At 39.7% G+C, this 13,726-nt stretch overlaps 1 protein-coding gene across 1 annotated transcript in view; it reads right to left on the bottom strand.

The window, feature by feature from the left end:
• Nucleotides 1-13,726, bottom strand: part of CD2AP (CD2 associated protein) — a gene marked incomplete at its 3' end in the record, with an annotated part of 687,573 nt that overhangs the window by 136,303 nt on the left and 537,544 nt on the right. The window contains 1 exon segment of the mRNA XM_053709615.1: nt 5,100-5,136. Within this exon segment, the coding sequence (XP_053565590.1) occupies nt 5,100-5,136 (37 nt within the window).

Here is a 13,726-nt window from a genome sequence, read left to right as displayed (position 1 = left end):
TACGCGCCTGGATGGCGAATCCGGAATTCTTAGCCGTTAGTTTATTCAAATGAACAATGGCATCAGAAACAAATGAGTTAGCTAGCTTAAGCGTTCTAAGCTTGTCAATAATTTCATTCAATGGAGCTGTCTGGATGGCCTCTTCCAGGGCCTCAAACCAGAATGCCGCCGCCGCAGCAGTGACAGGCGCAATGCATGCAAGGGGCTGTAAAATAAAACCTTGTTGAATAAACATTTTCTTAAGGTAACCCTCCAATTTTTTATCCATTGGATCTGAAAAAGCACAACTGTCCTCAACCGGGATAGTGGTACGCTTTGCTAAAGTAGAAACTGCTCCCTCCACCTTAGGGACCGTCTGCCATAAGTCCCGTGTAGTGGCGTCTATTGGAAACATTTTTCTAAATATAGGAGGTGGGGAAAAGGGCACACCGGGTCTATCCCACTCCTTGCTAATAATTTCTGTAAGCCTTTTAGGTATAGGAAAAACGTCAGTACACACCGGCACCGCATAGTATCTATCCAGTCTACACAATTTCTCTGGAATTGCAACTGTGTTACAGTCATTCAGAGCAGCTAATACCTCCACAAGCAATACACAGAGATTCTCAAGCTTAAATTTAAAATTAGAAATCTCTGAATCAGGTTTCCCCGAGTCAGAGATGTCACCCACAGACTGAAGCTCTCCGTCCTCATGTTCTGCATACTGTGACGCAGTATCAGACATGGCTCTAACAGCATTTGCGCGCTCTGTATCTCTCCTAACCCCAGAGCTATCGCGCTTGCCTCTTAATTCAGGCAATCTAGATAATACCTCTGACAGGGTATTATTCATGATTGCAGCCATGTCCTGCAAGGTAATCGCTATGGGCATCCCTGACGTAATTGGCGCCATATTAGCGTGCGTCCCCTGAGCGGGAGGCGAAGGGTCTGACACGTGGGGAGAGTTAGTCGGCATAACTTCCCCCTCGACAGAACCCTCTGGTGATAATTCTTTTATAGATAAAGACTGATCTTTACTGTTTAAGGTGAAATCAATACATTTAGTACACATTCTCCTATGGGGCTCCACCATGGCTTTCAAACATAATGAACAAGTAGGTTCCTCTGTGTCAGACATGTTTAAACAGACTAGCAATGAGACTAGCAAGCTTGGAAAACACTTTAAAACAAGTTTACAAGCAATATAAAAAACGTTTGCGCCTTTAAGAAACACAAATTTTCCCAAATTTTGAAATAACAGTGAAAAAATGCAGTTACACTAGCGAAATTTTTACAGTGTATGAAATAAGTTAGCAGAGCATTGCACCCACTTGCAAATGGATGATTAACCCCTTAATACCAAAAACGGAATAACAAATGACAAAAACGTTTTTTAAACAGTCACAACAACTGCCACAGCTCTACTGTGGCTTTTTACCTCCCTCAATACGACTTTTGGAACCTTTTGAGCCCTTCAGAGAAGTCCTGGATCATGCAGGAAGAAGCTGGATGTCTGTGTCTGTAATTTTTTCTGTGCAAAAAAACGCTAAAATAGGCCTCTCCCACTCATATTACAACAGTGGGAAGCCTCAGGGAACTGTTTCTAGGCAAAATTCAAGCCAGCCATGTGGAAAAAACTAGGCCCCAATAAGTTTTATCACCAAACATATGTAAAAAACGATTAAACATGCCAGCAAACTATTTAAAATACACTTTTATAAGAGTATGTATCTCTATTAATAAGCCTGATACCAGTCGCTATCACTGCATTTAAGGCTTTACTTACATTACTTCGGTATCAGCAGCATTTTCTAGCAAATTCCATCCCTAGAAAAATATTTTAACTGCACATACCTTATTGCAGGAAAACCTGCACGCTATTCCCCCTCTGAAGTTACCTCACTCCTCAGAATATGTGAGAACAGCAAAGGATCTTAGTTACTTCTGCTAAGATCATAGAAAACGCAGGCAGATTCTTCTTCTAAATACTGCCTGAGATAAACAGTACATTCCGGTACCATTTAAAAATAACAAACTTTTGATTGAAGAAATAAAAAAAGTATAAAACACCACAGTCCTCTTACGACCTCCATCTTAGTTGAGAGTTGGAAGAGAATGACTGGATATGGCAGTGAGGGGAGGAGCTATATAGCAGCTCTGCTGTGGGTGATCCTCTTGCAACTTCCTGTTGGGAAGGAGAATATCCCACAAGTAATGGATGATCCGTGGACTGGATACACTTAACAAGAGAAAAAGTTCTCTAAATTATTGGAGCATTTTTTTAATACTAATTTTCCAAATAAACTGGGTTTAGCGCCCACAAAGTCATGAAACACCCAGCTAAAGCCATGCTCTGAGCTGCAGCATGCACACAGCCAGAAAATGGTGGTTGCACAAGTACACTGCTCCAAACTGGCTAATCTGCAGTGTGCCACGAAAGAGCTGCAATATGGTATGACTCTGAGTGCAACATTTCACTAAAATAAATCAAATCAAATTAGAGAATTTTAATTTTTTTATCACAACATCCCTTTAATAGAAATCTTGCGTTGCTTTATTTAAATGCAGAATACTAACCTTTCCAATGTCCCTGCACAAAATATTGCCAGAACATTTACTTTTTGCAAAATCCTCCATGCCTTGGAACAGGATGGCAGAAGTAAATGACAAAACATTTCAAGACAGTTAAACCATCCTAAAGCCACTAAAGCTTAGGATACTATAGATCTCCTGACTAACACAGTTCTACTCTAGCTAGTATGACCTCCTCAATTGAAAACCTGTTTCGAAATGATGCTATGTTCACGTGACAGATTTTAATATGCTGAAACAAATGTTTATACCACAATGCTGGTAGGTTATTTCTCTAACAGTACCGATAACATGGAGTCATTCTTTCTGCACTACAATATCCCAATTGTTATATGATCAATCTATAGATGGACATCTATGACAACTTTCTGATATTGGCCATTCAAGTGGACTGGATAATGTAAAGAATAAAAGAAACTATAATCAACAAGTTCTATTGGAACAAAACTTTTTTTTCTACCCCACTATCATATAATTCTGTATTCTTTCTGAATGCATCAGTTTTTAGGTACTGAAGAAAACAGAATAGCTTCTACCAAAAAGATCAATCAAACGGCTCCTCGGACCATACCCATACACATTTTGATGTAGAGGATGTAGCCAATAAAAAAAAAGCCTTGCAGTCGAGGATAGGCTGATAAAGCTTATCTTTGGTTTAAGGGCATCTGTCTATAAAATGATTTTGTGTTTTGAAAAATGTGTAAATGCGAGTTAACCTCTGATAATTGGGATTGCTATGAGGAAGACAAGTCTCTCTCTCTCACTGGTCTGAAAAGATTATGTATCAGCTGTAAGGGGAATGCCACAAGGGTAGGCTGATATTTTAAGCTCTGAGAGTAAATTTAAAAATACTGTTTGGGAATTTTTTTTAATAATTATCAAGTAGTGAAAAAAAAAAAATTAAAAATGAGAGTGAATGACCTTGTATTTTATGTAATAATTCATATACACAAGGCTTGACCAAGTTGCAGAGATTCATGTTATACAATTCATCACTTAAAAGCAAGGGCTAATATTTTTAGAGCTGTAGCTTCCGGGTTGTGTCAAGCCCTGTACAAGGAGAAATATTTACTCTTCCTGATAAACTAGTTTGTAATATTAGCTCCTTAGGGACGGAGGTTTTTTCAAGTTCTGTGCTTAAATGACTCAGGAAATTTTGGCATTTTTGCTCAGTATTAGGTTCACCATAGTTACAGATGCTAAAAAGCAGCAGCTAGTTAACCCTATGGCTACCAAAAAAAGCAAGACTGCAGTCCTCAAAGGTCTTATGGGCAGGACATGATATACATTGAAAGCGTCCTATGACATCTCACTTAAGAAACATACAGCTTAGTATAGTATAATGATAAAAAAGCCCTAGCCCCAGGGTTTGTTTTTTTTAGGCCTGGTTAACTTCCTGGCAGCTAAACAGGTCTGCAACATACAGCCTCCTAATCAAAAGCAATTCTCACTGGCAATCAAAAAGTTAACGATACAAAAATGTTATAGTTTTCCTAGAAAGCTAGATAGCTAGCAACGTTTGCATATGTATAAAAGCAGGAAATTATAGCAGTAATAATCATGATAAATTTTTTTTTATAGATAATACTTGAATTAAAACAAGGAGTTATAGTAAAGGTATCAAAGTAACTGGGGAAAAGCATTTTTTGACATACATGAAGGATTTGATAGATCTGGGCTTGACAAACTCAACAGCCGCCACCAGCCACATCTAGAATTTAGCTGGGTGTGGCTGGATCCTTTCTAGGCCCCACAGTAGTGAAATACAAATCCAACTTCTACTTATTAAATAATGTATGTGCTGTGTGTGTAATAAATCTAAGTATGTACAGAGGTGAAAACATGTCACTATAGTTTACTAGTCAGGGGTTAAACGTTACTAGCCCAGATGATTGGGTCAGAACTGGACGTACGTACTATGAAAGGGAATTTGCAAACCCTAAAAGGATTGACAGGAAAACCAACTTTAACACTGATAAATGTAAGATTTATTTTACTTTTGAAAGCAAAAATAAGCATAATACCCATTACTGACAAGGGACAAGAAACAGAAATAGAAAGGGTTTAGGGATTTTTGTTGACACCAAACTACAAATTAGTGCTCAAGGTCAGGAAGCAAAGCATAATTTTGCCCTATATAAATCCCTGGTAAGACCTTGAGTATGGAGTGTTGTTTTGGTGGACGAATAATTAAAAGGACATTACAAAACTTTAAACAGTTCCGAGAAGGACACAAAATGAATAAGGTAAATGGGTTAGCTCTGGGTAGGTTTACTGTAGAAAAGAAGCACATTTCAGGGAAGCATTGCACTGACAAGAGCGAGCGTGCTTGCATAAGTTTTAATGGGAGCCTCGTTCTCATAAAAAAGAAGCTGAGGGATAATAATGAAAATTAATGTATTTATAGTAATAAGGAAATTCCCAAAAAAATTTTTAAAAAGTCAACCATAATGTACTTCTAATTAAGTTGTACTTTTGCACAATATTTGATACTCCAATATACTACTATAGTACTAATATTTACATACCTGGACATTTGGAAGGAGGAGGTGGCTTCTTTGGCTTCTGTAAGTAAATATTATGTTATTAAAGCAGGAAAAATATAACATGTATTAATAGTAAAGGTCAATAAGAACCTTCTTTTTTTTTTTTTTAAATATACTGGTACAAACAACACAAAATGAATATATAAACGGACAATTATTATGCTTTTAAAGGGCCATGACATCCAAAATGTTGAAACACTTGAAAGTGATGCAGCATAGCTGTAAAAAGCAGACTAGAAAATATCACCTGAGCACCTCTATGTAAAAAAGAAAGATATTTTACCTCAAAAGTTCCTCAGTAACCAACCACATCCCATTGTAAAGGACTTCTAAGCAGCAAATCAGTATGTCTGTCCCGGGACAGCTAAGGGAGTGAGCTTTTGTGCACACTCATCTTATTTCCCTATTCAGTTTAAGGAAGTTTACAATGAAATCTCATGAGAGTTAAGTCAAATCTCATGAGATCACAGTAAAAGAGTTCATGACCTCAGCACTGCTGATGCTGATTATCTGCTGTTCATTTCTTCATATTTTTATTTTTATTACCTGCAGCTGGCCAGCAGCTGAATTATAACTTTTTACACAGAACTTACTCTGCTGAGCTGAGGAGATTGTGAGGTAAAATATCTTCCTTTTTTACATAGAGATGCTCAGGTGATATTTTCCTGTCAGCTTTTTACAGTTATACTGCATCAGTTTCAAGTGATTTAGCATATGAGTATTATGTCCCTTTAAGTTAAATCAATTCCAGAAGACAAGCAAGGAATAAGCATAGTAGAATATTCATGTAATGTAATCTCTCTCTCTAATTTATATTTATATATATATATATATATATATATATATATATATATATATATATATATATATATATATATATATATATATATATATACTCAAAAAAAGATAAATACAGCCCTCAAATCTTGCCAGGGTTTCCAGCCTAAATTTATACACTCCAATGCTCCTCTAGACCCCATACACTGTAGTACCCAAGAGGGAGGTGGTACACTCTGGTCTTTTCCAAAATGCAGAGCTTTATTGGGACATTTCGGGTAATGAATACATTATTCCAGCACTACAATTGATTTCTTGGATCTCATGATCTATAAAATCAGCAATGGTTTTGGAACCACATTATTCCGAAAAAAATACGGACAGGAATTAATTACTACATGCACAAAGTTGCCATCCATCTGCACTGCTGAGATCCATAACCAAATCATAGTTTTTAAGAGTTCAAAGAAACAACACTGACCCTAAAAACACAGAGATTCAACTTCAAGAGATGGAATTAAGATTCAGAAATTGTTGTTATAACAAACTACTTTTACAGTGCAAGCAATCCATTTGAGTACCAAAAGAGAAACAGAGCAGAAGTGACAAACGTATGACCTTCTCCACTACGTTCTGCCAAGAAAAGTCAAAGATATATGAAGTTTTTAAAAAAATTGCCATATTCTACAATCAGATATGTCTTTACCATTTAAAGATTATGATACTCCACAAGTATGTGTTCGTAGAGGACCATGTCTGAGGGATAAATTGATGCAGATGGATAATATTCAGGCTTATACAAGAAAGACCTGGCTATTACCACCTAAACCAGGGTGTTATCGTTGTATAAGTTGCACCACTTGCAATAGCTTAGTAACCACAAGATATTTTCATCATCATAACAATAGAAAATGTTGGATAAGGCACAGAATCACCTGCACAACCACACACGTCACGTATTTAATCATTTGTTCATGTGGTTTATATTACATTGGAAAAACTAGTGATAACCTATGGGTGAGAATGGCCAATCATTGATAATTTATACGAGAAGGTATCTCTAATCAACCAGTTGCTCGTCACAAATGTGTCACAAATGAGAACCATGATGATGTCCCACCTCTGGCAAGAAGGAGACACAGAGATAAAAAGTTAATACAACTGGAAAATAAATGGAGCCGTAGATTAGACACAATTGCGCCAAAGGGATTAAATAGTGTCAATGACTGGCACTGTTTCCTATGAAGTGATGATCTTCTACAGTGAAATTAGTTTGGCAACACAAAATAAAAATGATGTCAATAAGATGGGCTGTATAAGCTTTTATTGATTACATATGTGCATGATACTGAGCCTGACATAGCCAATAAATAATGGATGCTGTTAAGCTCTTATCTCTACCATCTGGTAGATTTTATCTATCTGATGATAGTTCCTAGGGGTATGCATGATGTGTATAAGTTTGGCATTTGCTTTTTCTCAACATTTCCCTGCAATATGCTATACATCATGTTAATATAGCTCTTTAAACACTAGGGTTAACTTAAAGGGACTGTCTAGTCCAAAATAAACTTTCATGATTCAGATAGGGCATGTAATTTTAAACAATTTTCGAATTTACTTTTGTCACCAATGTTGCTTTGTTCTCTGGGTATTTCTTAGTTGAAAGCTAAACCTAGGAGGTGTATATGCTAATTTCTAAGCCCTTGAAGGCCGCCTCTTCTCTCAGGGAATTTTGACAGTTTTTTACCACTAGAGGGTGTTGGTTCATGTGTGTCATATAGATAACACTGTGCTTACGCACATGAAGTTCCAGGGAGCCAGCACTGATTGGCTAAAATGCAAGTCTGTCAAAAGAGCTGACATAAGGGGGCAGTTTGCAGAGGCATAGATAAAAGATAATCACAGAGATAAAAAGTATATTTATATAACTGTGTTGGTTCTGAAAAACTAGGGAAAGGGTAATAAAGGGATTAACTATCTTTAAAAACAAAAATTCTGGTTTAGACTGTCCATTTAATGCTGTTCAAAATAATAGGAATAGAAATATGGAGGTTTTTCCTTAAATTCTTTGCTGAATGGAAAAGTTTTCTATAATGGTATTACAGCAGACTTTATAGTTAAAGGGACATTATACAATAGATTTTTCTTTGCATAAATGTTTTGTAGATAATCCATTTATATAGCCCATCTCGGTATGCTGATTTTCAGATTTCTAACCAAGCCCCAAAGCTTTAGATGTATACTGATGTATGACTTTAGATTGCTTCTGCTTGTATAATGGGTATTTTCATATGCAGGGGAGGGGAGAGGTTCTGCTATCAGCCCCTTTTAGTTGGTGTCCCAGACTTATCTCATTAACAGTGTTAAATTAGGAGTTTCTAAGTAAGTTTTTAAAAGGTTTTACACTGGATTTTTATATCAGTTTCTGTGCATATTATTCTTTATTGTAGTGTCTATTACATGCTGTTACATGAAAATGTGTGTATACAGCATGTTTCAATGTAAATCAGCATGTTTTTACGTTTGTAAATATATATTATTTTTGTCCACTAGATGGTGGTGTACACTAAGATATGAGCACACTGCACATAGGAAACATTGAACTGCACATAATTTTGACAGGAGCAGTTTCACAGCTGGTGTTCTAAAATTTTCCTCGACCCATAAAAATGCTGAATGAGTGAATAACAGAATGTTTTAAACCGTTATATTCAACCACTTTCTAGTTCTACCTCTTTTTCAAACAGTTTGTGGTTTTGTTTTGCCTAAATATAAAAATGTGCTCTGCGGCTTAAAAATTGGAAAAACAGTTGTGTTAATGTAAAGTTTTAGTCTGAACTTTATATTTGTAACACTCAGTATGTGGATTTTATTTAAATTATAGGAAACAATTAGATAGAAACTAAAAAAAGAAAAACATGGAGCGCAAGGAAGAAAGCAGAGAAAATATCATTGTGCAGTATATCAGGATAAAAATAACAATTAATTAATAGCAAAAAAGAAACTCACAAACAAACCCTCAAACAATATGAGGTATGTAGCAGCGTGTTGTATAGATGTTGCTATACGTTCTCACAATATCCAGTTTCTCCCTCCTGGCTAACCTGGCTGTCCAGTCTCAGTGTTTCTTACAGGAAGTCAGGATATATTATCTTGGTTACAGTCCTTCAAAGCAGAAATTTCCCTCCTGCGGTAGGTCAAACTGTGTAGCCGACAACAGATTCTCCTGACCGTAATTAAAATGATAAAATGCTATCCATCATCCGAGCCTTCAGCGAGTAGTAATCTTTTTTGCTAGTGGTGTGGGTGTGTGCGCAGATAGACTTCCTTGATGCAGGGTTGCCACAAACCTGTGTATATGACATGAATGTGCGGGCTCAGCACACGGTGGCTGTAGTGTCCCGGCTCAGTAGTACCCGGTTCACTGCCCACTGTTACTGTGCGTCCCTGTGTGTCTCCCAGCTCGGGGACGCGCACAGACAAGTGGAAAGCAGTACTTACTGAAAGTCATTTTAATTACGGTCAGGAGAATCTGTTGCCGGCTACACAGTTTGACCTACCGCAGGAGGGAAATTTCTGCTTTGAAGGACTGTAACCAAGATAATATATCCTGACTTCCTGTAAGAAACACTGAGACTGGACGGTCACAGCCAGGTTAGCCAGGAGGGAGAAACTGGATATTGTGAGAACGTATAGCAACATCTATACAACACGCTGTCACATACCTCATACTGTTTGAGGGTTTGTTTGTGAGTTTGTTTTTTGTTATTAATAAATTGTTATTTTTATCCTGATATACTGCACAATGATCTTTTCTCTGCTTTCTTCCTTGCGCTCCATGTTTTTCTTTTTTTAGTTTCTATCTCATCGCTATCACACTAGTGATTTAAAAGGAGCTGCACAAGGAAAAAACAGAATTTATGTTTACCTGATAAATTTCTTTCTCCAACGGTGTGTCCGGTCCACGGCGTCATCCTTACTTGTGGGATATTCTCTTCCCCAACAGGAAATGGCAAAGAGCCCAGCAAAGCTGGTCACATGATCCCTCCTAGGCTCCGCCTACCCCAGTCATTCGACCGACGTTAAGGAGGAATATTTGCATAGGAGAAACCATATGGTACCGTGGTGACTGTAGTTAAAGAAAATAAAATATCAGACCTGATTAAAAAAACCAGGGCGGGCCGTGGACCGGACACACCGTTGGAGAAAGAAATTTATCAGGTAAACATAAATTCTGTTTTCTCCAACATAGGTGTGTCCGGTCCACGGCGTCATCCTTACTTGTGGGAACCAATACCAAAGCTTTAGGACACGGATGAAGGGAGGGAGCAAATCAGGTCACCTAAATGGAAGGCACCACGGCTTGCAAAACCTTTCTCCCAAAAATAGCCTCAGAAGAAGCAAAAGTATCAAACTTGTAAAATTTGGTAAAAGTGTGCAGTGAAGACCAAGTCGCTGCCCTACATATCTGATCAACAGAAGCCTCGTTCTTGAAGGCCCATGTGGAAGCCACAGCCCTAGTGGAATGAGCTGTGATTCTTTCGGGAGGCTGCCGTCCGGCAGTCTCGTAAGCCAATCTGATGATGCTTTTAATCCAAAAAGAGAGAGAGGTAGAAGTTGCTTTTTGACCTCTCCTTTTACCTGAATAAACAACAAACAAGGAAGATGTTTGTCTAAAATCCTTTGTAGCATCTAAATAGAATTTTAGAGCGCGAACAACATCCAAATTGTGCAACAAACGTTCCTTCTTTGAAACTGGTTTTGGACACAGAGAAGGTACGATAATCTCCTGGTTAATGTTTTTGTTAGAAACAACTTTTGGAAGAAAACCAGGTTTAGTACGTAAAACCACCTTATCTGCATGGAACACCAGATAAGGAGGAGAACACTGCAGAGCAGATAATTCTGAGACTCTTCTCGCAGAAGAAATCGCAACTAAAAACAAAACTTTCCAAGATAATAACTTAATATCAACGGAATGTAAGGGTTCAAACGGAACCCCCTGAAGAACTGAAAGAACTAAATTGAGACTCCAAGGAGGAGTCAAAGGTTTGTAAACAGGCTTGATTCTAACCAGAGCCTGAACAAAGGCTTGAACATCTGGCACAGCTGCCAGCTTTTTGTGAAGTAATACCGACAAGGCAGAAATCTGTCCCTTCAGGGAACTTGCAGATAATCCTTTTTCCAATCCTTCTTGAAGGAAGGATAGAATCCTAGGAATCTTAACCTTGTCCCAAGGGAATCCTTTAGATTCACACCAACAGATATATTTTTTCCAAATTTTGTGGTAAATCTTTCTAGTCACAGGCTTTCTGGCCTGAACAAGAGTATCGATCACAGAATCTGAGAATCCTCGCTTCGATAAAATCAAGCGTTCAATCTCCAAGCAGTCAGCTGGAGTGAAACCAGATTCGGATGTTCGAACGGACCCTGAACAAGAAGGTCTCGTCTCAAAGGTAGCTTCCAAGGTGGAGCCGATGACATATTCACCAGATCTGCATACCAAGTCCTGCGTGGCCACGCAGGAGCTATCAAGATCACCGACGCCCTCTCCTGCTTGATCCTGGCTATCAGCCTGGGGATGAGAGGAAATGGCGGGAACACATAAGCTAGTTTGAAGGTCCAAGGTGCTACTAGTGCATCCACTAGAGCCGCCTTGGGATCCCTGGATCTGGCCCCGTAGCAAGGAACTTTGAAGTTCTGACGAGAGGCCATCAGATCCATGTCTGGAATGCCCCACAGGTGAGTGACTTGGGCAAAGATTTCCGGATGGAGTTCCCACTCCCCCGGATGCAATGTCTGACGACTCAGAAAATCCGCTTCCCAATTTTCCACTCCTGGGATGTGGATAGCAGACAGGTGGCAGGAGTGAGACTCCGCCCAAAGAATAATTTTGGTTACTTCTTCCATCGCTAGGGAACTCCTTGTTCCCCCCTGATGGTTGATGTACGCAACAGTCGTCATGTTGTCTGATTGAAACCGTATGAACCTGGTCCTCGCAAGCTGGGGCCAGGCCTGGAGCGCATTGAATATCGCTCTCAGTTCCAGAATATTTATCGGTAGAAGAGATTCTTCCCGAGACCAAAGACCCTGAGCTTTCAGGGATCCCCAGACCGCGCCCCAGCCTATCAGACTGGCGTCGGTCGTGACAATGACCCACTCTGGTCTGTGGAACATCATCCCTTGAGACAGATTGTCCAGGGACAGCCACCAACGGAGTGAGTCTCTGGTCCTCTGATTTACTTGTATCTTCGGAGACAAGTCTGTATAGTCCCCATTCCACTGACTGAGCATGCACAGTTGTAATGGTCTTAGATGAATGCGCGCAAAAGGAACTATGTCCATCGCCGCCACCATCAACCCGATCACTTCCATGCACTGAGCTATGGAAGGAAGAGGAACGGAATGAAGTATCCGACAAGAGTCCAGAAGCTTTGTTTTTCTGGCCTCTGTTAGAAAGATCCTCATTTCTAAGGAGTCTATAATTGTTCCCAAGAAGGGAACCCTTGTTGACGGGGATAGAGAACTCTTTTCCACGTTCACTTTCCAGCCGTGAGATCTGAGAAAGGCCAGGACAATGTCCGTGTGAGCCTTTGCTTGAGGAAGGGACGACGCTTGAATCAGAATGTCGTCCAGGTAAGGTACTACTGCAATGCCCCTTGGTCTTAGCACCGCTAGAAGGGACCCTAGTACCTTTGTGAAAATCCTTGGAGCAGTGGCTAATCCGAAAGGAAGCGCCACGAACTGGTAATGTTTGTCCAGGAATGCAAACCTTAGGAACCGATGATGTTCCTTGTGGATAGGAATATGTAGATACGCATCCTTTAAATCCACCGTGGTCATAAATTGACCTTCCTGGATGGAAGGAAGGATAGTTCGAATGGTTTCCATCTTGAACGATGGGACCTTGAGAAATTTGTTTAAGATCTTGAGATCTAGGATTGGTCTGAACGTTCCCTCTTTTTTGGGAACTATGAACAGATTGGAGTAGAACCCCATCCCTTGTTCTCTTAATGGAACAGGATGAATCACTCCCATTTTTAACAGGTCTTCTACACAATGTAAGAACGCCTGTCTTTTTATGTGGTCTGAAGACAACTGCGACTTGTGGAACCTCCCCCTTGGGGGAAGTCCCTTGAATTCCAGAAGATAACCCTGGGAGACTATTTCTAGCGCCCAGGGATCCAGAACATCTCTTGCCCAAGCCTGAGCGAAGAGAGAGAGTCTGCCCCCCACCAGATCCGGTCCCGGATCGGGGGCCAATATTTCATGCTGTCTTGGTAACAGTGGCAGGTTTCTTGGCCTGCTTTCCCTTGTTCCAGCCTTGCATTGGTCTCCAAGCTGGCTTGGCCTGAGAAGTATTACCCTCTTGCTTAGAGGACGTAACACCTTGGGCTGGTCCGTTTTTACGAAAGGGACGAAAATTAGGTCTATTTTTTGCCTTGAAGGGCCGATCCTGAGGAAGGGCGTGGCCCTTACCCCCAGTGATATCAGAGATAATCTCTTTCAAGTCAGGACCAAACAGCGTTTTCCCCTTGAAAGGAATGTTTAGTAGCTTGTTCTTGGAAGACGCATCAGCCGACCAAGATTTCAACCAAAGCGCTCTGCGCGCCACAATAGCAAACCCAGAGTTCTTAGCCGCTAACTTAGCCAATTGCAAAGAGGCGTCTAGAGTGAAAGAATTAGCCAATTTGAGAGCATTGATTCTGTCCATAATCTCCTCATAAGGAGGAGAGTCACTATCGAGCACCTTAAGCAGTTCATCAAACCAGAAATATGCGGCTGTAGTGACAGGGACAATGCATGAAATGGGTTGTAGAAGGTAACCC

This window comes from Bombina bombina, chromosome 4 (genome assembly GCF_027579735.1).
Source record: "Bombina bombina isolate aBomBom1 chromosome 4, aBomBom1.pri, whole genome shotgun sequence".
In the NCBI taxonomy this organism is placed as follows: domain Eukaryota; kingdom Metazoa; phylum Chordata; class Amphibia; order Anura; family Bombinatoridae; genus Bombina; species Bombina bombina.
This window is presented reverse-complemented; position numbering and strand designations above follow the sequence as displayed.